At 44.2% G+C, this 25,746-nt stretch overlaps 2 protein-coding genes across 2 annotated transcripts in view; one reads left to right on the forward strand and one right to left on the reverse strand.

The window, feature by feature from the left end:
- Positions 1-3,423, forward strand: part of LOC311099903 (PAX3- and PAX7-binding protein 1-like) — a gene marked incomplete at its 3' end in the record, with an annotated part of 89,713 nt that extends 86,290 nt beyond the window's left edge. The window contains exons 17-18 of the mRNA XM_084140622.1: positions 645-801; positions 3,291-3,423. Of these exons, the coding sequence (XP_083996748.1) occupies positions 645-801; positions 3,291-3,423 (290 nt within the window). The remainder of the gene's footprint in view (positions 1-644; positions 802-3,290) is intronic.
- Positions 3,424-12,099: 8,676 nt separating this feature from the next.
- LOC311099304 (stomatin-like) overlaps positions 12,100-25,746 on the reverse strand; it is a 23,414-nt gene continuing 9,767 nt past the window's right edge. Inside the window, exons 5-7 of the mRNA XM_084140025.1 lie at positions 25,029-25,232; positions 13,105-13,239; positions 12,100-13,005 (exon numbers count right to left, since the gene is read on the reverse strand). Of these exons, the coding sequence (XP_083996151.1) occupies positions 12,817-13,005; positions 13,105-13,239; positions 25,029-25,232 (528 nt within the window). The 3' untranslated portion in view covers positions 12,100-12,816. The remainder of the gene's footprint in view (positions 13,006-13,104; positions 13,240-25,028; positions 25,233-25,746) is intronic.

Here is a 25,746-nt window from a genome sequence, read left to right on the forward strand (position 1 = left end):
TTATGCTAGGCTACATTACACTATGTGACATTATGCTATGCTGAGCTAGGCTACATTACACTATGTGACATTATGCTATGCTGAGCTAGGCTACATTACACTATGTGACATTATGCTAGGCTGAGCTAGGCTACATTACACTATGTGACATTATGCTAGGCTACATTACACTATGTGACATTATGCTAGGCTACATTACACTATGTGACATTATGCTAGGCTACATTACACTATGTGACATTATGCTAGGCTACATTACACTATGTGACATTATGCTATGCTGAGCTAGGCTACATTACACTATGTGACATTATGCTAGGCTGAGCTAGGCTACATTACACTATGTGACATTATGCTAGGCTAGGCTAGGCTACAATTCTTACAGTGTTTCTATGAGACTTCCCAGTGTACGATAGTGACAAGTTAAACCATGTTCAGTACATTTTACATTTGAGTAAATTAGTACCTTACCCAGAGTGACTTACAGTTAGTGCATTGATGTTAAGGTAGCTAAGAGACATGATATCACAGCCATAATCAGCATTTGTCCTCCTCCAAATCAGCAAAAGTCAGTGCTGGTAATAAAGCCACTCAGAATAACGATAACTCCAGAACTTTGTGTTTGTGCCCTCTCCTCTCCCCAGGTGCTGTGTTTGCGTGTGTAGCGTTCGTGGAGATGCTGAGTATAGGTGTTGGGTTCACCGTGTTCAGCAGTACCTACGCCTCCACCGTCTCCTGGTTCCCTGGATTCAGCTTCCTGCTGGCTTCAGCCATCGCACTCATACCGGCTGCTCTGATTGGGTGAGTCAGTCAACACAACTATTCTGATTGGTCTGAGTCATTCAATACAACCATTCTGATTGGCTAAGTCAGTAAAGACAAGTATTCTGTGCTAATCAATCCCAGAACAACTGCAAAGGACCTTGTGAAGATGCTGGAGGAAACAGGTACAAAAGTATCTATATCCACAGTAAAAATGAGTCCTATATCGACATAACCTGAAAGGCCGCTCAGCAAGTAAAAAAGAAGCCACTGCTCCAAAACACCATAAAAAAGCCAGACTACGGTTTGCAACTGCACATGGGGATAAAGATCGTACTTTTTGGAGAAATGTCCTCTGGTCTGATGAAACAAAAATAGAACTGTTTGGCCATAATGACCATTGTTATGTTTGGAGGAAAAAGGTGGTGGCTTGCAAGCCAAAGAACACCATCCCAACCGTGAAGCACGGGGGTGGCAGCATCATGCTGTGAGGGTGCTTTGCTGCAGGAGGGACTGGTGCACTTCACAAAATAGATGGCATCATGAGGAAGGATAATTATGTGGATATATTGAAGCAACATCTCAAGACATCAGTCAGGAAGTTAAATCTTGGTCGCAAATGGGTCTTCCAAATGGACAATGACCCCCAAGCACACTTCCAAAGTTGTGGCAAAATGGCTTAAGGACAACAAAGTCAAGGTATTGGAGTGGCCATCACAAAGCCCTGACCTCAATCCTATTGAACATTTGTGGGCAGAACTGATAAAGCGTGTGCGAGCAAGGAGGCCTACAAACCTGACTCCGTTACACCAGCTCTGTCAGGAGGAATGGGCCAAAATTCACCCATCTTATTGTGGGAAGGTTGTGGAAGGCTACCCAAAACGTTTGAACCAAGTTAAACAATTTAAAGGCAATGCTACCAAATACTAATTCTGACCCACTGGGAATGTGATGAAATAAATAAAAGCTGAAATAAATCATTCTCTCTAGTATTATTCTGACATTTCACATTCTTAAAATAAAGTGGTGATCCTAACTGACCTAAGACAGGGATGTTGCTTCAATATATCCACATAATTTTCCTTCCTCATGATGCCATCTATTTTGTGAAGTGCACCAGTCCCTCCTGCAGCAAAGCACCCTCACAGCATGATGCTGCCACCCCCGTGCTTCAGGGTTGGGATGGTGTTCTTCGGCTTGTAAGTCACCCCCTTTTTCCTCCAAACATAACGATGGTCATTATGGCCAAACAATTCTATTTTTGTTTCATCAGACCAGAGGACATTTCTCCAAAAAGTACGATGTTTACTAGGATTAAATGTCAGGAATTGTGAACAACTGAGTTTAAATGTATTTGGCTAAGGTGTATGTAAACTTCCGACTTCAACCGTATCGGCTTGAGGGGGAATATACACAGCCGTGACATTGACCGAAGTGAATTATCTCTGGAGTTAATTAGGTTGGCATTTGATAGTGAGGAATTCCTGATCAGGAGAACAAAAGGACATGAGTTTCTGTACCTTACCAAAATTACACCATGAATAATAAATCATGAAACACCTCCGCCTTGCTTTTTCCCAGAGAGTTCTTTATTTCTGTCTGTGCTATGTACTGAGAACCCAGCTGGCTGTATGGACGGGGGGGGGCGGTATATCCGGAGAGAACCATGATTCCGTGAAACAGAGTATGTTACAGTCCCTGATGTCTCTTTTGGAAGGAGATCCTCGCCCTGAGCTCGTCTACTTTATTGTCCAGAGACTGAACATTAGTGAGTAATATACTCGGAAGCGGTGGATGGTGTGCACGCCTCCTGAGTCTGATACAATGTAAGGCGTGTTATATTTAAGGCAGGACACATTCGCAAATACTGCGCATGTAGACTCAACTGTAAATTACCCTTAAAATCTGTTGTAGTGTGCCTTACTATAACACACCTTGTATTGAATCCTGACTATCTACAAATATATTGTGATTGAGCTCTCTCTCCAGGGTTGCAATATATTTTAGTTGAGCTCTCTCTCCAGGGTTGTAATGTATTGTAGTTGAGCTCTCTCTCCAGGGTTGTAATGTATTGTAGTTGAGCTCTCTCTCCAGGGTTGTAATATATTGTGATTGAGCTCTCTCTCCAGGGTTGTAATATATTGTGATTGAGCTCTCTCTCCAGGGTTGTAATATATTGTAGTTGAGCTCTCTCTCCAGGGTTGTAATGTATTGTTGTTCTGTCTGTCTCCAGGGTGGTAATGTCTGTCTGTCTGTATCCAGGGTGGTAATGTGTCTGTCTGTCTCCAGGGTTGTAATGTGTCTGTCTCCAGGGTTGTAGAGTGTCTGTCTGTCTCCAGGGTTGTAGAGTGTCTGTCTGTCTCCAGGGTGGTAATGTGTCTGTCTGTCTCCAGGGTGGTAATGTGTCTGTCTGTCTCCAGGGTAGTAATGTGTCTGTCTGTCTCCAGGGTGGTAATGTGTCTGTCTGTCTCCAGGGTGGTAATGTGTCTGTCTGTCTCCAGGGTGGTAATGTGTCTGTCTGTCTCCAGGGTGGTAATGTGTCTGCGTCTGGACAAGGATGAAGAGGCCAGTCGACTAACAGCTGATGATGAGGAAGAGGAGGAAGAGGAGACAGAGAGCTGTGGACAGTCACTAGAGCTACCACACTGGAACAGCAGCTAGTTTCTATCTCTCCTCTCCTCCTCTCTTATCCTCTCTCTCCTCTCTTATCTTCTATCTCTCCTCTCCTCTCTCTCCTCTATCTCTACTCTCTTGTCCTCTATCTCTCCTCTCCTCTATCTTTCCTCTCTTATCCTCTATCTCTCCTCTATCTACTATCTTATCCTATATCTCTCCTCTTTCTACCCTCTTATCCTCTTTCTCTCCCCTATCTCTCCTCTCCTCTATCTCTCCTCTATCTCTCCTCTCCTCTCCTCTCCTCTCCTCTCCTCTCCTCTCCTCTCCTCTCCCCTCCCCACCCCTCTCCTCTCCTCTCCTCTCCACCCCTCTCCTCTCCTCTCCACCCCTCTCCTCTCCACCCCTCTCCTCCTCTCTCTCCTCTCCTCTCCTCTCCTCTCCACCCCTCTCCTCCTCTCTCTCCTCTCCTCTCCTCTCCACCCCTCTCCTCCTCTCTCTCCTCTCGCTCCTCTCCTCTCCTCTCCACCCCTCTCCTCCTCTCCTCTCCTCTCCTCTCCTCTCCTCCTCTCTCTCCTCTCCACCCCTCTCCTCTCCTCCTCTCCTCTCCTCTCCTCTCCACCCCTCTCCTCTCCTCTCCACTGTCTCCTCTCCTCTCCTCTCCTCTCCTCTCCTCTCCTCTCCACCCCTCTCCCCCTCTCCTCTCCTCTCCACCCCTCTATCTCTCCTCTCCTCTCCCCTCTCTCTCCTCTCCACCCCTCTCCTCCTCTCTCTCCTCTCCTCTCCTCTCCTCTCCTCTCCTCTCCTCTCCTCTCCTCCTCTCTCCTCTCCTCTCCTCTCCTCTCCTCTCCACCCCTCTCCTCTTCTCTCCTCTCCTCTCCTCTCCTCTCCTCTCCTCTCATCTCCTCTCCACCGTCTCCTCTCCAACCTCTCCTCTCCTCTCCTCTCCCCTCCTCTCCTCTCCTCTCCACCCCTCTCCTCCTCTCCTCTCCTCTCCTCTCCTCTCCACCCCTCTCCTCTCCTCTCCTCCATGTTTGACGGTGGGGATAGTGTTCTTCGGGTCATAGGCAGCATTCCTCCTCCTCCAAACACGGCGAGTTGAGTTGATGCCAAAGAGCTCCATTTTGGTCTCATCTGACCACAACACTTTCACCCAGTTCTCCTCTGAATCATTCAGATGTTCATTGGAAAACTTCAGACGGCCCTGTATATGTGCTTTCTTGAGCAGGGGGACCTTGCGGGCGCTGCAGGATTTCAGTCCTTCATGGCGTAGTGTGTTACCAATAGTTGTCTTGGTGACTATGGTCCCAGCTGCCTTGAGATCATTGACAAGATCCTCCCGTGTAGTTCTGAGCTGATTCCTCACCGTTCTCATGATCATTGCAACTCCACGAGGTGAGATCTTGCATGGAGCCCCGTGCCGAGGAAGATTGACAGTTATTTTGTGTTTCTTCCATTTGCGAATAATCGCACCAACTGTTGTCACCTTCTCACCAAGCTGCTTGGCGATGGTCTTGTAGGCCATTCCAGCCTTGTGTAGGTCTACAATCTTGTCCCTGACATCCTTGGAGAGCTCTTTGGTCTTGGCCATGGTGGAGAGTTTGGAATGTGATTGATTGATTGCTTCTGTGGACAGGTGTCTTTTATACAGGTAACAAACTGATATTAGGAGCACTCCCTTTAAGAGTGTGCTCCTAATCTCAGCTCGTTACCTGTATAAAAGAGACCTGGGAGCCAGAAATCTTTCTGATTGAGAGGTGGTCAAATACTTATTTCCCTCATTAAAATGCGAATCAATTTATAACATTTTTGACATGCGTTTTTCTGGATTATTTTGTTGTTATTCTGTCTCTCACTGTTCAAATAAACCTACCATTAAAATTATAGACTGATCATGTCTTTGTCAGTGGGCAAACGTACAAAATCAGCAGGGGATCAAATACTTTTTTCCCTCACTGTACATTTATCCACCAGCATTTAATTTGTTGCGGTTGTCCTTCAACTTCCGGTGCATTGACACACAGCTGGTGATGACGTTAAATATAAATTACATTTGTGAAAATGTAAATTACCTGCACAGAATGTAAAAAAATATATATATATATTCTGTGGTGAGAAAAATGATTGAAAAAAAGTTAACGTTTGTTTTCACTCCGGTAGCGGACGTTAGCAATATTAACGTTCCACATAGAGTGGAACGGCGGGTTAGCTTTGTGGCACAAAAGACCGCAAATATCCTAATGTTATCTACATGAAACATTTCAGCATTGTTTCAGTCTTTTGTCGATGGTATTCTGTGTCTATCTTCGTCCTTCCAAGTATTGCTCTTTGATTGAAAAGGGAAATAGCCTGTGTGGACAGCCTGGACTCAGAGCATTTCGTAGTATTCTGTACGTAAATCCGAGACACCTTATTTAATATGATATATTATGTTTCATATAGTATGAAATTAAATGTCCATCGCCCATTTCGCATAATATGTTACGAATTACCATTTGCGTTATATGTTACGAATTTGCAAAAATGTACAAATGTTATGAATTTGAAAAACGTACAATATGTTAAAAATGTGCTAAATGTATGTTTTGTTACGAATTCTAGCTAGGTGGCTAACATTAGCTAGCTGGCTAACGTTAGCCAGGCTAGAGGTGAAGGGTTAGGGCAGGGGTTCCCAAACTTTCTTTGGTCCACGACCCCATTTTGACAACTGAAAATTCTCGCGACCCCAACCATGTGAACAAAAATTGTAATTAACAGCCAGTCTTTATTTTTTTAATTGGGTCTATAGCAGTCAATTGCAAAACATTCAAACAGTGTTTCTGATTGTATTCTCAACTCACATACTTTTAATGTGGGGCTATTTGACATTTTAGTCATTTAGCAGATGCTCTTATCCAGAGCGACTTAGAGTTAGTGAGTGCACACATTTTCATACTGGCCCCCCCGTGGGAAACGAACCCACAACCCTGGCGTTGCAAGCGCCATGCTCTACCAACTGAGCTACAGGAGGACAGTTAATTGCAAATTAGTCTGACCTAATTTATCTTGTCTCTCCACCACTAATGAGATGGGTGTGGCCTGATGCATGTCGCGTTGGAGCCTCTCAAAGTCAGGGGGCGTGGTCGACAGTACGCACCTCATCTCTGCGGTCACATCCAACCTGTGATCGATATTTGTTGTTAATGCAGACGAGAGCACTGAATCAGCGTACCATGAGTTTTAATGCTCGGAGAGCGACGGCACAGTATTCCTTTTGAGTCAGGAACCAAAACTCCTCCAAAACTCCTCCATAGTGACCCGTAAATGCGTTGTCTGCAGCATTCGGTCACATGACAGCTCGATCAGCTGTCCGATTTCACTTACCGGCATGTCAACTAAGCCAGGAATGGATCATAGTCAAATTGATTTAGCTGATTCGGTCACTCATCTGTAGAATGTATTTGTATGTCCCCTGCATGCTTGCGTTCAGTTCAATCAGTTTCCCAAAATATGTCTGTTACATAGGCAAGGAGATACATTTTATTTTCATTACACAGAAAGTCAACAAAGTCTGTTTTTTTACGTCCATTGTGAATGACAACAGTTCCTCTCTGAATTCGAAATATCTTTCTAACACTCCCCCTCGATAAACCACCAAGCCTCGGTGTGAAAATAGAACATTGTCATGCTCCGATCCCATATCTCCACGTAGTTTTGCGAACAGGCATGTGGTTTGATGTAGTTTACAATTGAAGTTACCTGCTGCATATCTCCGAGTTCTGCGCTCAGCTCTTTTGCCACCAGTTGCTCTCTGTGCATCATACAATGTGTCCATATGGCAGAGGGAGACCCATTCATAGCTAAGAGTGCAGAGGCCCGCCCGCCGTCCCGTGATAGATGGATAGAATCTGATATAATCTGTTTTTTTTCGCCGACATAGCCATGCAGCACACTGAACATCCCCTTTACTGTTTCATGCTCGGGAATCATGAGACAGAACAATTTGTCCTCGTGAATAGCATCCCACGACATGTAGCAAACAAAAGTCAATGCACCTCAGCCTTCACATCTAACGTCCATCTGGAGAGCATAAGGTGGGGAGTTTGAGTTGTTCAGGCAGAGTTTCCTCTTGATTGCTACCAATAGCATCAATTCTTAGTTTCACAGTGTTATCTGACAACGGTATTGATGTGAGTTTCTGTGCCTCTGCCTCCCCACACATTGTTTTCACCATATCAACTGCAGCCGGTAATATCAAAGTCTCTGCAATAGTGTGTGGTTTCATAGCGTAGCGTAGCCTAGACATTCACCGTGGGAATGATTCAAGTGCAACGGTCAAGTGCAGCCTTTTACCATGATCTAAGGGCGCTCTCTGGTTGAATTTTTTATTTTAGATTTGAATAATTTTCATTTAGATTTTTAAGATTAACCACGTTACAATGACTTTGAGAGACAATCATTCCATTTTTTTTTTTTTTTTTTTGAGGATTTTTGGAAATTGTCATCGCAACACCATTTTCATATCAGGCGACTCCTAGTTTGGGAACCGCTGGGTTTGGGTTAAGGTTAATTTTAGGAGTTACGTTAAAGGGTTAAGGCTAGGTGAAGGGTTAGCTAAAAGGGTTAAGGTTAGGGTTAGGGTAAGGGTTAGCTAACATGCTAAGTAGTTGAAATGTTGCTAATTAGCTCAAATGCTGAAGTTGTTTGTGATGAGATTTCAACTCGCAACCTTTGGGTCACTAGACGTTCACATTATATGCCCGCCCATCCATCCTACTTTCATTTGTGCCTTAAGTAACCATCTGTCTTATGTAACCGTACCAAACGTAACATATCATACTAATATGAGTGTCCCTGATTTACGTTTACTATGTTACGTCTAGTCTATGAGACCAGGCTGGTGTGGATAACTACGATTAAATACAGGGCTCAATTCAATCCGCATTGCGGATGTGCAGCTTTACAGAGTGATTTGAAATTGAAAGGCAATGTTCCCGCTTCAGCCGAGATTGCAGTCACGTAGTATTTCGTCTCAATCGTAAATTATCTTTACATTCTATCTGTGACGCTTCAGCTTTAGATTGAATAGTCTAAATACGCTAGCTAGCTAACCACCTCATGTTTAGTCTATTATAACGATAACAGTACTAACGTTGGCATCCTACTACATGAAAACAATTTATTTTTATTTTTTTTATAATTGTCTTCAACAGAGAATTAAACATATCTTTCAGATTCTGTGCACTTCATTTATTTTTTGACGAATTAAATGTATATTTAGCAACAACTCATCCCTGGGTTTGCTGTGTGTCAACAGGCCGGAATGGGCTGGAAGTTGGAAAACAACAGCATTCAATCAGGAACTGGGTCAAATTGGCAGGGCTACAAAAGGTGAATTTACAACAAGGCAAATAGTCATGTGACATCTTGATCATCATAGCAACAGCTGTCAGGCAGTTGGCAGTTGGGGAAAATGGCTGCCAGGTAGTTTATAGTTCCAGCAAAGATGGTGGATTTCAAATGAAGATAGTTCACTCAGGCCGTTTACCATTGGGGGAAAAAATCAGTTACATTCTGCTTAACAGGGTGGCTCTTCCATAGACACCAATACGAAAGCAGCTGGGTCTGCTCGGCTTCATTCATTGACTTCCATTGAACCAGAAAAAAGTGATATCCTCTTCCGTCTCTGGTTTAAGTACTGCTAATATGACATGGTTAGTGCCCCATCAACATTACATGGGAACTATTTAAACAATGCTATATGACTGAATGGAAGTCGCTCTGGATAAGAGCGTCTGCTAAATGACAAAAAAAACAAGGGAGAAAAAAATGATACAACAAAAAATAAACAAAAAAATAAACAAAACACAAAGTTAAAATAAACAATAACAACAAATATATATATATATATATATATATATATATATATATATATATATATATATATATATATATATATATGGAATTATAACAATATTCAGAATTCTAAAAGTTGGCCTAGCTTTTAATATATTGTAATAAAGCTAGACCACTGGATTGATCAGAGTAGCATGATGCTGCCACCTTTGTATCTGGTCCGGCGTCAGAGGATAGGACACGAAAACTCAACTCGGGTAGCAAACAACGTTCTTTCATAATAAATATACCATTTCATAAGACAGCGTGCATGGAATGCTATGCGGCCTACTAAATTCCTGCAGTCACTGCAGTGCTGCAATGCCCTACACACACCAGTGAGGTATACAGTTAAGGAGAACTGAACGTCTACTGCTACTTGACTGCAAACCGGGCCTAGCCCAATGAAACGCAATTGTACAAACATGCAAATTCCCTGCACACAGGGGCATAGCAGCAGTGGAGATGACACTCCTAGTAACCCCACTATATTATCGGGTTCCCCAAATTTCCCCTCACCTGTCTTCGTCACCCAGCAGCGAAAGGGAAGTCGTTTGGAGGTGGGATGCTATGATTTTTTTGCCGGGGGTGGGGTGGGGGGACATAGATGCAGAAGAAAAATATAGGCTATCAGTCCACTAATACCGGACTAGTAAAGGCTCAGTGCACTACTTTTGTGGAGAAAAAAAATGAAACTACACTGAACAAAAATATAACCGCAACAATTTCAAAGATTTTACTGAGTTACAGTTCATAGATAGAAATCTGTCAATTGAAATCAATTCAATAGGCCCTAATCTAGATTTCACATGACTTGGCCTGGGAGGGCATAGGATGTAGAGGTCCTGGGCTGGCGTGGTTACACGTGGTCTGCAGTTGTGAGGCTGGTTGGACGTACTGCCAAATTCTCTAAAACAACGTTGGAGGAGGCTTATGGTAGAGAAATGAACATTAAATTCTCTGGCAGCAGCTCTGGTGGACATTCCTGCAGTCAGCATGCCAATTGCACACTCCCTCAAAACATGAGACATCTGTGGCATTGTGTTGTGTGGCAAAACTGCACATTTTAGAGTGGCCTTTTATTGTCCCCAGCACAAGGTGCACCTGTGTAATGATCATGCTTTTTAATCAGCTTCTTGATATGCCACACCTGTCAGGTGGATGGATTTTGGCAAAGGAGAAAGTCTCACTAACAGGGATGTAAAACAAATTTGTGCACATATAGTGAGGGAAAAAAGTATTTGATCCCCTGCTGATTTTGTACGTTTGCCCACTGACAAAGACATGATCAGTCTATAATTTTAATGGTAGGTTTATTTGAACAGTGAGAGACAGAATAACAACAAAGAAATCCAGAAAAACTAATGTCAAAAATGTTATAAATTGATTTGCATTTTAATGAGGGAAATAAGTATTTGACCCCTCTGCAAAACATGACTTAGTACTTGGTGGCAAAACCCTTGTTGGCAATCACAGAGGTCAGACGTTTCTTGTAGTTGGCCACCAGGTTTGCACACATCTCAGGAGGGATTTTGTCCCACTCTTTGCAGATCTTCTCCAAGTCATTAAGGTTTTGAGACTGACGTTTGGCAACTCAAACCTTCAGCTCCCTCCACAGATTTTCTATGGGATTAAGGTCTGGAGACTGGCTAGGCCACTCCAGGACCTTAATGTGCTTCTTCTTGAGCCACTCCTTTGTTGCCTTGGCCGTGTGTTTTGGGTCATTGTCATGCTGGAATACCCATCCACGACACATTTTCAATGCCCTGGCTGAGGGAAGGAGGTTCTCACCCAAGATTTGACGGTACATGGCCCAGTCCATCGTCCCTTTGATGCGGTGAAGTTGTCCTGTCCCCTTAGCAGAAAAACACCCCCAAAGCATAATGTTTCCACCTCCATGTTTGACGGTGGGGATGGTGTTCTTGGGGTCATAGGCAGCATTCCTCCTCCTCCAAGCACGGCGAGTTGAGTTGATGCCAAAGAGCTCGATTTTGGTCTCATCTGACCACAACACTTTCACCCAGTTCTCTTCTGAATCATTCAGATGTTCATTGGCAAACTTCAGACGGGCCTGTAAATGTGCTTTCTTGAGCAGGGGGACATTGCGTGCGCTGCAGGATTTCAGTCCTTCACGGCGTAGTGTGTTACCAATTGTTTTCTTGGTGACTATGGTCCCAGCTGCCTTGAGATCATTGGCAAGATAGTGTAGTTCTGGGCTGATTCCTCACTGTTCTCATGATCATTGCAACTCCACGAGGTGTGATCTTGCATGGAGACCCAGGCCGAGGGAGATTGACAGTTATTTTGTGTTTCTTCCATTTGCGAATAATCGCACCAACTGTTGTCACCTTCTCACCAAGCTGCTTGGCGATGGTCTTGTAGCCCATTCCAGCCTTGTGTAGGTCTACAATCTTGTCCCTGACATCCTTGGAGAGCTCTTTGGTCTTGGCCATGGTGGAGAGTTTGGAATCTGATTGATTGATTGTTTCTGTGGACAGGTGTCTTTTATACAGGTAACAAGCTGAGATTAGGAGCACTCCCTTTAAGAGTGTGCTCCTAATCTCAGCTCGTTACCTGTATAAAAGACACCTGGGAGCCAGAAATCTTTCTGATTGAGAGGGGGTCTAATACTTATTTCCCTCATTTAAAATGCAAATCAATTTATAACATTTTTGACATGCATTTTTCTGGATTATTTTGTTGTTATTCTGTCTCTCACTGTTCAAATAAACCTACTATTAAAATTATAGACTGATCATTTCTTTGTCAGTGGGCAAACGTACAAAATAAGCAGGGGATCAAATACTTTTTTCCCTCACTGTACTTTGAGAGAAATAAGCTTTTTCTGCGTATGGAACACTTTTGGGATCTTTTATTTCAGCTCATGAAACATAGGACCAACACTTTACATGTTGCGTTTATATTTTTGTTCAGTATACATGCATGATTTCTCAATTGTAGTGTATTAAGGAATATCGAAATATAAAGATCAAAAATAACATTCAATTAAGCAATAAGGCCCGAGGGGGTGTGGTATATGGCCAATATACCATGGCTAAGGGCTGTTCTTATGCAATGCGGCGTGACTGGACACAGCCCTTAACCGTGGTATATTGGCCATATATCACAAACCCCTGAGGTGCCTTATTGCTTTTATAAACTAGTTACCAACGTATACGGTTTGATATACCACAGCTGTCAGCCAATCAGCATTCAGGGCTCGAACCACCCAGTTTATAATATCCAATAAATTATCAATATAACAGTGTATTTCAACATATTTGTATATATTTATTTTTTTCACTAGAAAAAAAAGTAAATGGTTTTCAATTTCCACAATAACAGACAAATGAAGACGTCTTGACCATGCAGATATACAGTCTTTAAAAGGTTACTGGATTGTGTTTTATTCCCATCTAAACCAGAACCTGAAATCTGAAACAATCCTCATTGAAAATAAATGAAGCTTTTAGATACATTCTTGAATTGTAAAATCAACTAATCACCTGAATCAACTGATTGAATGTTGCATTAGACAGGAGTGGTGGATGGTGAGTGTTAATGACATCACTTCTTCATGAAGTGGCTGATGACGTCCATGGGCAGCGGGAAGATGATGGTGGAGTTCTTCTCTGCCGCGATGGTAGTGAGTGTCTGCAGGTAACGCAGCTGGAGACCCGAGGGAGATTCAGCGATCACTAGAGACGCCTCCTTCAGGGCCCGGGAGGCGTTCATCTCCCCCTCCGCCGCTATCACCTAGAGAGGGGAGAAAAAAAATAAGTGGAATGGAACAGATCTACAGAGATCAGATCTGAAGGGATCACATATACTGTGTGTGTGTGTGTGTGTGCTCACTTTAGCCCTGGCCTCACGGCTGGCCTCTGCCTCTGCAGCCATCGCTCGCTGCAGCTGGTGGGGAAGCTTCACATCCTTAATCTCCACACGCTCCACCTTGATACCCCACGGGTCAGTGGCCTCGTCCAGACTGGCCTATAGGAAGGAAACAGAATATTACTGTATTAAACAGCCCTATTCCACCTCACGCAGACTGGATGGCAGGTAGCTTAGTGGGTAAGAGCGTTGTGCCAGTAACCGAAAGGTCGCTGGTTCTAATCCCCGAGCCGACTAGGTGGAAAAATATGTGTCGATTTCGCCCTTGAGCAAGGCACTTAACCCTAATTGCTCCTGTAAGTCGCTCTGGAGAAGAGCGTCTGCTAAATGACGTAAAATATAACTATAGGAAGGGAACAGAATATGACCATATCGGTATTTGTTATTTTATTAGCATCAACATTAGATGTTGCTACTCTTCCTGGGGTCTTCATGAAACATGAAACATGACATAATACAGAACATTAATGAACGGCACACGTAGCCTACATATCAATACATACACACAGTATATTTAGGTCAAATAGGGGAGAGGCGTTGTGCCGGTCAGGTCTGCTGTTTATTTGAGCAATTTGAGATGGAAGGGAGTTCCATGTAATATTGGCTCTATATAATACTGTACGCTTTCTTGAATTTGTTCTGGATTTTGGGGACTGTGAAAAGACCCCTGGTGGCGTAAGTGTGTGTGTGTAAGTTAACTATGCAAACCATTTGGAATTTTCAACACATGAATGTTTCTTATAAAAACAAGAAGTGATGCCGTCAGTCTCTCCTCAACTCTTAACCAAGAGAGACTGGCATGCATACTATTTATATCAGCCCTCTGATTACAATGAAGAGCAAGACGTGCCGCTCTGTTCTGGGCCAGCTGCAGCTTAACTAGATCTTTCTTAGCAGCACTTGACCACATGGCTGGACAATAATCAAAACTGCCGCCTGCAGGACTTGCTTTTTTATTTTTTTATTTTTTATTATACTTTCTTTGTGGAGTGTGGTGTCAAAAAAGCAGAGCATCTCTTTACCACGGACAGACCTCTCCCCATCTTTACAACCATTGAATTTATATGTTTTGACAATAACAGTTTACAATCTAAGGTAACGCCAAGTAATTTAGTCTCCTTAACTTGTTCAACAGCCACACCATTCATTACCAGATTCAGCTGAGGTCTACAGCTTAGGGAATGATTTGTACCATCAACAATGCTCTTAATTTTAGAGATGTTCAGGACCAGTTTATTACTGGTCACCCATTCCAAAATGGACTGTAACTCCCTGTTAAGGGTTTCAGTGACTTCATTAGCTGTGGTTGCAGACACGTACATTACTGTTCAAAAGTTTGGGGTCACTTAGAAATGTCCTTGTTTTCGAAAGGAAATCATTTTTTTGTACCATTAAATAACATCAAATTGATCAGAAATACAGTGTAGACATGTTTTATGTTGTAAATGGCTATTGTAGATGGAAACAGCTGATTTTTAATGGAATATCTAGAGTGGGAGGCCCCAGTGCACAACTGAGCAAGAGGACATACATTAGTGTTTAGTTTGAGAAACAGACGCCTCACAGGTCCTCAACTGGCAGCTTCATTAAATAGCACCCGCAAAAAAACACCAGTCTCAACGTCAACAGTGAAGAGGCGACGGCGGGATGCTGACCTTCTAGGCAGAGTTGCAAAGAAAAAGCCATATCTCAGACTGGCCAATAAAAATAAAAGATTAAGATGGGCAGTCTGAGATATGGCTTTTTTCTTTGCAACTCTGCCTAGAAGGTCAGCATCCCGATGTCACCTCTTCACTGTTGACGTTGAGACTGGTGTTTTATTGACCAGGGTTTCCTGGGTATGAATTTGATGGCTCACTGTTCGTTGTTGGCATTTCCTGCCTAAGTTTGCCCACTTTACCAATGAAGTAATCATTAATATAATTGGCAACATGAACATATAATCATATTGATATGGGCTATTTTCAGCCCTTTCCTGGGTAGCTTCTCAGAGACAGACATAATATGGAAAAGAACAAACAGAGCAAAAGAACTTGTAGAACTATTTTTGCTCATTTAAAACACCATTCACCTGTGATAGAGAGACACCACTGTCCTCAACAGCTACAGTGGCTTGCGTAAGTATTCACCCCCCTTGGCATTTTTCCTATTTTGTTGCCTTACAACCTGGAATCTAAATGGATTTTGGGGGGGGGGTTGTATCATTTGATTTACACAACATGCCTACCACTTTGAAGATGCAAAATATTTTTGGGGGTGAAACAAACAAGAAATAAGACAAAGAAACTGAAAACTTGAGCAAAACCCCCCCAAAGTCAATACTTTGTAGAGCCACCTTTTGCAGCAATTACAGCTGCAAGTCTCTTGGGGTATGTCTCTATAAGCTTGGCACATCTAGCCACTGGGATTTTTGCCCATTCTTCAAGGTAAAACTGCTCCAGCTCCTTCAAGTTGGATGGGTTCCGCTGGTGTACAGCAATCTTTAAGTCATACCACAGATTCTCAATTGGATTGAGGTCTGGGCTTTGACTAGGCCATTCCAAGACATTTAAATGTTTCCCCTTAAACCACTCGAGCGTTGCTTTAGCAGTATGCTTAGGGTCATTGTCCTACTGGAAGGTGAACCTCCGTCCCAGTCTCAAATCTCTGGAAGACTGAAACTCGGTTCAAGCTAGGCCCCATAGTTCCAGTGAAGGGAAATCTTAACGCTACAGCATACAATGACATTCTAGATGATTCTGTGCTTCCAACTTTGTGGCAACAGTTTGGGGAAGGCCCTTTCAAATCAAATCAAATCAAATCAAATTTTATTTGCCGAATACAACATGTGTAGACATTACCGTGAAATGCTTAGTTACAGCCCTTACCCAACAATGCATTAATTTTTTATAAAAAGTAAAATAAAACAACAACAACAAAAAAGTGTTGAGAAAAAAAGAGCAGAAGTAAAATAAAATAACAGTAGGGAGGCTATATACAGTGGGATACCGGTGGAGAGTCAATGTGCGGGGGCACCGGCTAGTTGAGGTAGTTGAAGTAATATGTACATGTGGGTAGAGTTAAAGTGACTATGCATAAATAATTAACAGAGTAGCAGCAGCGTAAAAATGATGGGGTGGGGGGGCAGTGCAAATAGTCTGGGTAGCAATGATTAGCTGTTCAGGAGTCTTATGGCTTGGGGGTAGAAGCTGTTGAGAAGTATTTTGGACCAAGACTTGGCGCTCCGGTACCGCTTGCCGTGCGGTAGCAGAGAGAACAGTCTATGACTAGGGTGGCTGGAGTCTTTGACAATTTTGAGGGCCTTCCTCTGACACCGCCTGGTATAGAGGTCCTGGATGGCAGGAAGCTTGGCCCCAGTGATGTACTGGGCCATACGGACTACCCTCTGTAGTGCCTTACGGTCGGAGGCCGAGCTGTTGCCATACCAGGCATTGATGCAACCAGTCAGGATGCTCTCGATGGTGCAGCTGTATAACTTTTTGAGGATCTGAGGACCCATGCCAAATCCTTTCAGTATCCTGACGGGGGAATAGGCTTTGTCGTGCCGTCTTCATGACTGTCTTGGTGTGTTTGGACCATGATAGTTTGTTGGTGATGTGGACACCAAGGAACTTGAAGCTCTCAACCTGCTCCACTACAGCCCTGTCGATGAGAATGGGGGCGTGCTCGGTCCTTCTTTTCCTGTAGACCACAATCATCTCCTTTGTCTTGTTCACGATGAGGGAGAGGTTGTTATCCTGGTACCACACGGCCAGGTCTCTGACCTCCTCCCTATAGGCTGTCTCATCGTTGTCGGTGATCAGGCCTACCACTGTTGTGTCGTCGGCAAACTTAATGATGGTGTTGGAGTCGTGCCTGGCCATGCAGTCATGGGTGAACAGGGAGTACAGGAGGGGACTGAGCACGCACCCCTGAGGGGCCACCGTGTTGAGGATCAGCGTGGCAGATGTGTTGTTACCTACCCTTACAACCTGGGGGCGGCCCGTCAGGAAGTCCAGGATTCATTTGCAGAGGGAGGTTAGTCCCAGGATCCTTAGCTTAGTGATGAGCTTTGAGGGCACTATGGTGTTGAACGCTGAGCTGTAGTCAATGAATAGCATTCTCACGTAGGTGTTCCTCTTGTCCAGGGGAGAAAGGGCAATGTGGAGTGCAATAGAGATTGCATCATCTGTGGATCTGTGGGGCGGTATGCAAATTGGAGTGGGTCTAGGGTTTCTTGGATAATGGTGTTGATGTGAGCCATGACCAGCCTTTCAAAGCACTTCATGGCTACAGACATCAGTGCTATGGGTCGGTAGTCATTTAGGCAGGTTATCTTGGAGTCCTTGGGCACGGGGACTATGGTGGTCTGCTTGAAACATGTTGGTATTACAGACTCAGTCAGGGACATGTTGAAAATGTCAGTGAAGACACTTGCCAGTTGGTCAGCACATGCTCGGAGTAATCCGTCCTGGTAATCCGTCTGGCCCAGCGACCTGCTTAAAAGTCTTACTCACATCGGCTACGGAGAGCGTGATCACATAGTCATCTGGAACAGCTGGTGCTCTCATGCATGCTTCAGTGTTGCTTGCCTCGAAGCGAGCATAGAAGTGGTTTAGCTCGTCTGATAGGCTTGTGTCACTGGGCAGCTCGCGGCTGTGCTTCCCTTTGTAGTCTGTAATAGTTTTCAAGCCCTGCCACATCCGACGAGCATCAGAGCCGGTGTAGTACGCTTCAATCTTAGTCCTGTATTGACTCTTTGCCTGTTTGATGGTTCATCGGAGGGCATAGCGGGATTTCTTATAAGCGTCCGGGTTAGAGTCCTGCTCCTTGAAAGCGGCAGCTCTACCCTTTAGCTCAGTGCGGATGTTGCCTGTAATCCATGGCTTCTGGTTGGGGTATGTACGTACGGTCACTGTGGGTACAATGTCATCAATGCACTTATTGATGAAGCCAGTGACTGATGTGATGCACTCCTCAATGCTATCTGAAGAATCCCGGAACATGTTCCAGTCTGTACTAGCAAAACAGTCCTGTAGCTTAGCATCTGTGTCATCTGACCACTTTTTTATTAACCGAGTCACTGGTGCTTCCTGCTTTAGTTTTTGCTTATAAGCAGGAATCAGGAGGATAGAGTTATGGTCAGATTTGCCAAATGGAGGGCGAGGGAGAGCTTTGTATGCGTCTCTGTGTGTGGAGTAAAGGCGGTCTAGAGTTTCTTTCCTCTGGTTGCACATTTAACATGCTGGTAGAAATGAGGTAGAACTGATTTAAGTTTCCCTACATTAAAGTCCCCGGCCACTAGGAGCGCTGCCTCTGGATGAACGTTTTCCTGTTTACTTATGGCCTTATACAGCTCATTGAGTGCAATCTTAATGCCAGCATTGGTTTGTGGTGGTAAATGGACAGCTATGAAAAATATAGATGAAAACTCTCTTGGTAAATAGTGTGGTCTACAGCTTATCATAAGATACTCTACCTCAGGCGAGCAAAACCTTGAGACTTCCTTAGTATTTGATTTTGTGCACCAGCTGTTGTTTACAAATATACACAGCCGTTCTGTCCTGCCGATGTAGTGTATATCCTGTCAGCTGTATGTTGTCCATGTCGTCGTACAGCCACGACTCGGTGAAACATAAGATATTACCGTTTTTAACTAAGATAACCATAATCTTAGGTCATCTAATTTATTTTCAAATTATTGAACATTGGCTAATAGGATTTATGGGAGCGGCAGTTTACTCGCTCGCCGTCGGATCCTTACAAGGCACCCCGACCTACGTCCGCGATATCTCCGTCTCTTTCTCCTGCGAATGACGGGGATTTGGGCCTTGTCGGGTGTCTGTAGGATATCCTTCGCGTCCGACTCGTTGAAGAAGAAATCTTCGTCCAATACGAGGTGAGTAATCGCTCTTTTGATATCCAGAAGCTCTTTTTGGTTACAAGAGACGATGGCAGAAACATTATGTACAGAATAAATTACAAATAACGCGAAAAAACACACATAATAGTACAATTGGTTAGAGGGCTGTAAAACGGCAGCCATCCTCTCCGGCGCCATCATGAAAAGCAATGCTAAAAAGGTTTTAAGATCTCTTTTAAATATGTCCACAGTTTCGGCCCCCCTCAGGTTCTCTGGCAGGCCATTCCAGATTCTGGGGGCATAGTAACTAGAGGCTGCCTCTCCATGCCTCTTGTTCCTAGGCTTTGGGATATTAAAAAGGCCAGTGCCAGAGGACCTGAGGGATAACTTGAAAGCATGTCTGACATGTATTGGGGTACACAATCGTGGATTGATTTAAAAACAAATAGAATAATCTTCAAATTAATTCAAAAACTCAAAGGCAGCCAGTGCAGAGACCTTAAAACCGGTGTAATGTGCGTTCTGTCTGGTCTTGGTCGGTACCCATGCTGCAGCATTCTGTAGGTTCTGCAGTTGACCAATGGCTTTCTTGGGTAGACCAGACAGGAGAGTATTACAGTAGTTAAGCCTGCTTGTAATAAAAGCATGGATGAGTCTCTCTGTATCAGCCTGAGAGAGAAACGGCCGCACCTTGGCAATGTTCCTCAGGTGGTAAAAAGCTATTTTGGTCACATTCCTAATGTGTGATCTTTATTGCCCGTTAATTAAAGTGTGCAGCCAGATTCTCTCTCTGTGCTTTGGCTCCACAATAAATACCTCGGTCTTGTCTTGATTTATTGTAGCTGGAGGTAGTTGTAAGCTATCCAAGTATTTAAATCACTAATACAGTCTAATAATGTAGCTAACATTCTTTGGTGAAAAAGAACTGTAAAGTTGTGTATCGTCTGCATAGTAGCAAAAATCAATGCTGTACTTTCTGATAACACTGCGAAGGGGTAACATATGTAAACTGAAAAGTGCCGGACCCAAAATTGAACCTTGTGGAACGGCACATGTGATATGTATTTCCTCTGAGTTATGTTCACCAAGGGTGACAAAAAACTCTCGACCGGTTAAATAGGTCCTAAACCAATTTAGAACTGGACCGGAGAGGCCAACCCACCTCTCCAGTCTGTCCAGAAGGACATCATGGTCAACAGAGGCCAACCCACCTCTCCAGTACGTCCAGAAGGACATCATGGTCAACAGAGGCCAACCCACCTCTCCAGTCTGTCCAGAAGGACATCATGGTCAACAGAGGCCAACCACCTCTCCAGTCTGTCCAGAAGGACATCATGGTCAACAGAGGCCAACCCACCTCTCCAGTACGTCCAGAAGGACATCATGGTCAACAGAGGCCAACCCACCTCTCCTGTCTGTCCAGAAGGACATCATGGTCAACAGAGGCCAACCCACCTCTCCAGTCTGTCCAGAAGGACATCATGGTCAACAGAGGCCAACCCACCTCTCCAGTCTGTCCAGAAGGACATCATGGTCAACAGAGGCCAACCACCTCTCCAGTCTGTCCAGAAGGACATCATGGTCAGCAGAGGCCAACCACCTCTCCAGTCTGTCCAGAAGGACATCATGGTCAACAGAGGCCAACCCACCTCTCCAGTACGTCCAGAAGGACATCATGGTCAACAGAGGCCAACCCACCTCTCCTGTCTGTCCAGAAGGACATCATGGTCAACAGAGGCCAACCACCTCTCCAGTCTGTCCAGAAGGACATCATGGTCAACAGAGGCCAACCACCTCTCCAGTCTGTCCAGAAGGACATCATGGTCAACAGAGGCCAACCTACCTCTCCAGTCTGTCCAGAAGGACATCATGGTCAACAGAGGCCAACCCACCTCTCCAGTCTGTCCAGAAGGACATCATGGTCAACAGAGGCCAACCACCTCTCCAGTATGTCCAGAAGGACATCATGGTCAACAGAGGCCAACCCACCTCTCCAGTCTGTCCAGAAGGACATCATGGTCAACAGAGGCCAACCACCTCTCCAGTATGTCCAGAAGGACATCATGGTCAACAGAGGCCAACCACCTCTCCAGTCTGTCCAGAAGGACATCATGGTCAACAGAGGCCAACCTACCTCTCCAGTCTGTCCAGAAGGACATCATGGTCAACAGAGGCCAACCCTCCTCTCCAGTCTGTCCAGAAGGACATCATGGTCAACAGTGTCGAATGCAGCACTTAAATCCAAGAGTACAAGGACAGAGAGCTGTTTGGCATCTGTGTTGGCTCTAAGATCATATACCACTTTAAATAAGGCTGTCTCTGTGCTGTGGTCAGCCCCAAAACCATATATATACAGTGGGGAGAACAAGTATTTGATACACTGCCGATTTTGCAGGTTTTCCTACTTACAAAGCATGTAGAGGTCTGTAATTTTTATCATAGGTACACTTAAACTGTGAGAGACGGAATCACAAAAGAAAATCCAGAAAATCACATTGAATGATTTTTAAGTAATTAATTTGCATTTTATTGCATGACATAAGTATTTGATCACCTACCAACCAGTAAGAATTCCGGCTTTTCTTTAAGAAGCCCTCCTGTTCTCCACTCATTACCTGTATTACCTGCACCTGTTTGAACTCGTTACCTGTATAAAAGACACCTGTCCACACACTCAATCAAACAGACTCCCACCTCTCCACAATGGCCAAGACCAGAGAGCTGTGTAAGGACATCAGGGATAAAATTGTAGACCCGACAAGGCTGGGATGGGCTACAGGACAATAGGCAAGCAGCTTGGTGAGAAGGCAACAACTGTTGGCACATTATTAGAAAATGGAAGAAGTTCAAGATGACGGTAAATCACCCTCGGTCTGGGGCTCCATGCAAGATCTCACCTTGTGGGGCATCAATGATCATGAGGAAGGTGAGGGATCAGCCCAGAACTACACGGCAGGACCTGGTCAATGACCTGAAGAGAGCTGGGACCACAGTCTCAAAGAAAACCATTAGTAACACACTACGCCGTCATGGATAAAAATTCTGCAGCGCACGCAAGGTCCCCCTGCTCAAGCCAGCGAATGTCCAGGCCCATCTGAAGTTTGCCAATGACCATCTGGATGATCTAGAGGAGGAATGGGAGAAGGTCATGTGGTCTGATGAGACAAAAATAGAGCTTTTTGGTCTAAACTCCACTCGCCGTGTTTGGAGGAAGAAGAAGGATGAGTACAACCCCAAGAATGCCATCCCAACCGTGAAGCATGGAGGTGGAAACATCATTCTTTGGGGATGCTTTTCTGCAAAGGGGACAGGACAACTGCACCGTATTGAGGGGAGGATGGATGGGGCCATGTATCGCAAGATCTTGGCCAACAACCTCCTTCCCTCAGTAAGAGCATTGAAGATGGGTCGTGGCTGGGTCTTCCAGCATGACAACGACCCGAAACACACAGCCAGGGCAACTAAGGAGTGGCTCCGTAAGAAGCATCTCAAGGTCCTGGAGTGGCCTAGCCAGTCTCCAGACCTGAACCCAATAGAAAATCTTTGGAGGGAACTGAAAGTCCGTATTGCCCAGCGACAGCCCCGAAACCTGAAGGATCTGGAGAAGGTCTGTATGGAGGAGTGGGCCAAAATCCCTGCTGCAGTGTGTGCAAACCTGGTCAAGACCTACAGGAAACGTATGATCTCTGTAATTGCAAACAAAGGTTTCTGTACCAAATATTAAGTTCTGCTTTTCTGATGTATCAAATACTTATGTCATGCAATAAAATGCAAATTAATTACTTAAAAATCATAATGTGATTTTCTGTATTTTTGTTAAAAATTACAGACCTCTACATGCTTTGTAAGTAGGAAAACCTGCAAAATCGGCATTGTATCAAATACTTATTCTCCCCACTGTATATATATATATATATATATATTTTTTTTTTTATAAAGTTGGCACTTAAAAAATAATTTAGCTGTTTGAAGACCAATTTCTCCAGAAATTTGCTTAAGAATGGAAGGATGGAGATTGGCAGAAAATTGCTAAGCGCTGAAGAATCTTGATTACTTTTCTTCAGAAGGGGTTTCACCATAGAAGTTTTTAGTGCAGTGGGGAAAGTGCTTGTGAAACAGGGAGTGATTAACAATAGCTTGCAGTTCTTCAGATATGCAATTCAAAACTGTTTTGAAGAAGATGGTGGGGATAGGATCGAGAAGGCAGGTAGAAGGCTTAAGTTGTGATATCACTTTCCTGAGCATGTCTGTGTCAACCAGGGAGAATAAATCCACAGTGCCTTTGCGTGGTAGGCTAGGGCACATATCATCAAACTTCTCATCAGGTCTTGCTTGACTGATACCCAGCCTAATGTTGGTTATCTTGTCTCTGAAATATGCGGGAGTAGGATTTAATAGGCCATCAATGGTCAAGAAGAGCACTCAGAAATTATTCTTATTAATAGTGATCAAATTAGAAAAATGAGCCCGTCTGGCCTTTCTAATTGCCTTGTTATATATGCCAAGTTGCTCTCTCAGAATATCATAATGGACCTGCAACTTTGACTTTCTCCACTTCCGCTCTGCCTTTCTGCAATTTTTCTTTAATTTATTAGTTTCCTCACTCATCCAAGGGGCTCTCCGTTTGGATGGGGCCTTTTTCAGCTTTACTGGAGCTATGGCATCAATGGTTGCCCTTCATTTGCTATTCAAGTTATCAACTAAATCATCCCAAGAGGAAGGCAGAATAGGTGATGGAGTGTTGTTCATACACTCAATAAAAATCTGTAGCAACTTCAGACGTAAGACAGCGTTCCCTAATAATGCGTTCAGTATTACCCTGTGTTGCTATGGGCAACAAGGTAGTAGAAAATACACAGTGGTGATCAGATAAAGCAACATCAACAATAGAGGATATGTCAATAGAAAGCCCCTTGGTAATAACCAGGTCCAGAGTATGGCCGTAGAGGATATGTCAACAGAAAGCCCCTTGGTAATAAACAGGTCCAGAGTATGGCCGTAGAGGATATGTCAATAGAAAGCCCCTTGGTAATAACCAGGTCCAGAGTATGGCCGTAGAGGATATGTCAATAGAAAGCCCCTTGGTAATAACCAGGTCCAGAGTATGGCCGTAGAGGATATGTCAATAGAAAGCCCCTTGGTAATAACCAGGTCCAGAGTATGGCCGTAGAGGATATGTCAATAGAAAGCCCCTTGGTAATAACCAGGTCCAGAGTATGGCCGTAGAGGATATGTCAATAGAAAGCCCCTTGGTAATAACCAGGTCCAGAGTATGGCTGTGGTTATGGGTGGGCCCAGTAACATGTTGGATAAAGTCCATAGAGCTCAACAGATTCAGAAATTCAATGGCCTTGGAGTCAGTCTCTTTGTCAACATCAATATTAAAATCGCCCAACACAATGATTTTATTGAAGGACAATAGACAAAAATTAAGATAAATCAGTTTTAAAAAAGTGGACCTCAGTCAGGTTCTTGGTTCACCTCAAGAGTTACACAGGACCTCAGTTCAGGTTCTTGATTCACCTCATAGTCAGACAGGAACTCAGCCAGGTTCTTGATTCAATTTATAGTCAGACAGGACCCCAGTCAGGTTCTTGGTTCACCCCATAGTCAGACAGGTCCTCTGTCAGGTTCTTGGTTCATGTCATAGACAGACAGGACCTCTGACAGGTTCTTGGTTCACCTCATAGTCAGACAGGACCTCAGTCAGATTTGTGGTTCACCTCATAGACAGACAGGACCTCAGTCAGCTTCTTGGTTCTAGGGTTCTACAGTGGTAGGTTCTAGGCAGGGGGGCCCTAAGCGAGATTTGGTTCACAGCAGAGAGAAATGTTCTTTTTTAAGTTCATCTCCTGCATTTCTACACATTTTGCCATGGGGCAGAGCGCTATTTTTTTTTAGCAGTGTAAATATAATTTTCTACATTTCTACACATTCTGCCATGATTTATGCCATGTTAACAGGAGTCTGAGTGAGATTAACAAAATCAAATGGGGTGGGGTGGGGGGTGTTGGGGCTGGAGGTCAGGGTTTGTAGGGTTCTGTACCTGCATACTGTGTGAGATGCCCTCGCGGTCTGACAACAGCTCTGCCAGGTTCTTGGTTCCCAGGACGTTCCTCAGGGTGGTCTGGGCCAGGAGACGGGTGGAGAAGTCTGCGTTGAACACGTTGGCCACCGAGGAGATAGGGTCGCTCACCCGGAAGTACACCACCCCATCAACACACACCGTCACAGAGTCCTTAGTCAGGATCTACAACACACACACAAGAGAGAGAGAGAAACAGAGAGAGAAACAGAGAGAGAAACAGAGAGAGAGAGAAACAGAGAGAGAAACAGAGAGAGAGAGAGAGAGAGAGAGAGAGAGAGAGAGAGAGAGAGAGAGAGAGAGAGAGAGAGAGAGAGAGAGAGAGAGAGAGAGAGAGAGAGAGAGAGAGAGAGAGAGAGAGAGAGAGAGAGAGAGAGAGAGAGAGAGACAGAGAGAGAGACAGAGAGAGAGAGAGAGAGAGAGACAGAGAGACAGAGAGAGAGAGAGAGAGAGAGAGAGAGAGAGAGAGAGAGAGAGAGAGAGAGAGAAAGAGAGAGAGAGAGAGACCTCAGTTATGCTGTTTACATCAGACTGAAGATAAGATATACACTACCAGTCAAAAGTTTGGACACAACTAGTCATTCAACGGTTTTTCTTTATTTTTACTATTTTCTACATTGTAGAATAATAGTGAAGACATCAAAACTATGAAATAACACATATGGAATCATGTAGTAAC

This window comes from Coregonus lavaretus (assembly GCF_964263955.1).
Source record: "Coregonus lavaretus genome assembly, chromosome: 24".
In the NCBI taxonomy this organism is placed as follows: Eukaryota; Metazoa; Chordata; class Actinopteri; order Salmoniformes; family Salmonidae; genus Coregonus; species Coregonus lavaretus.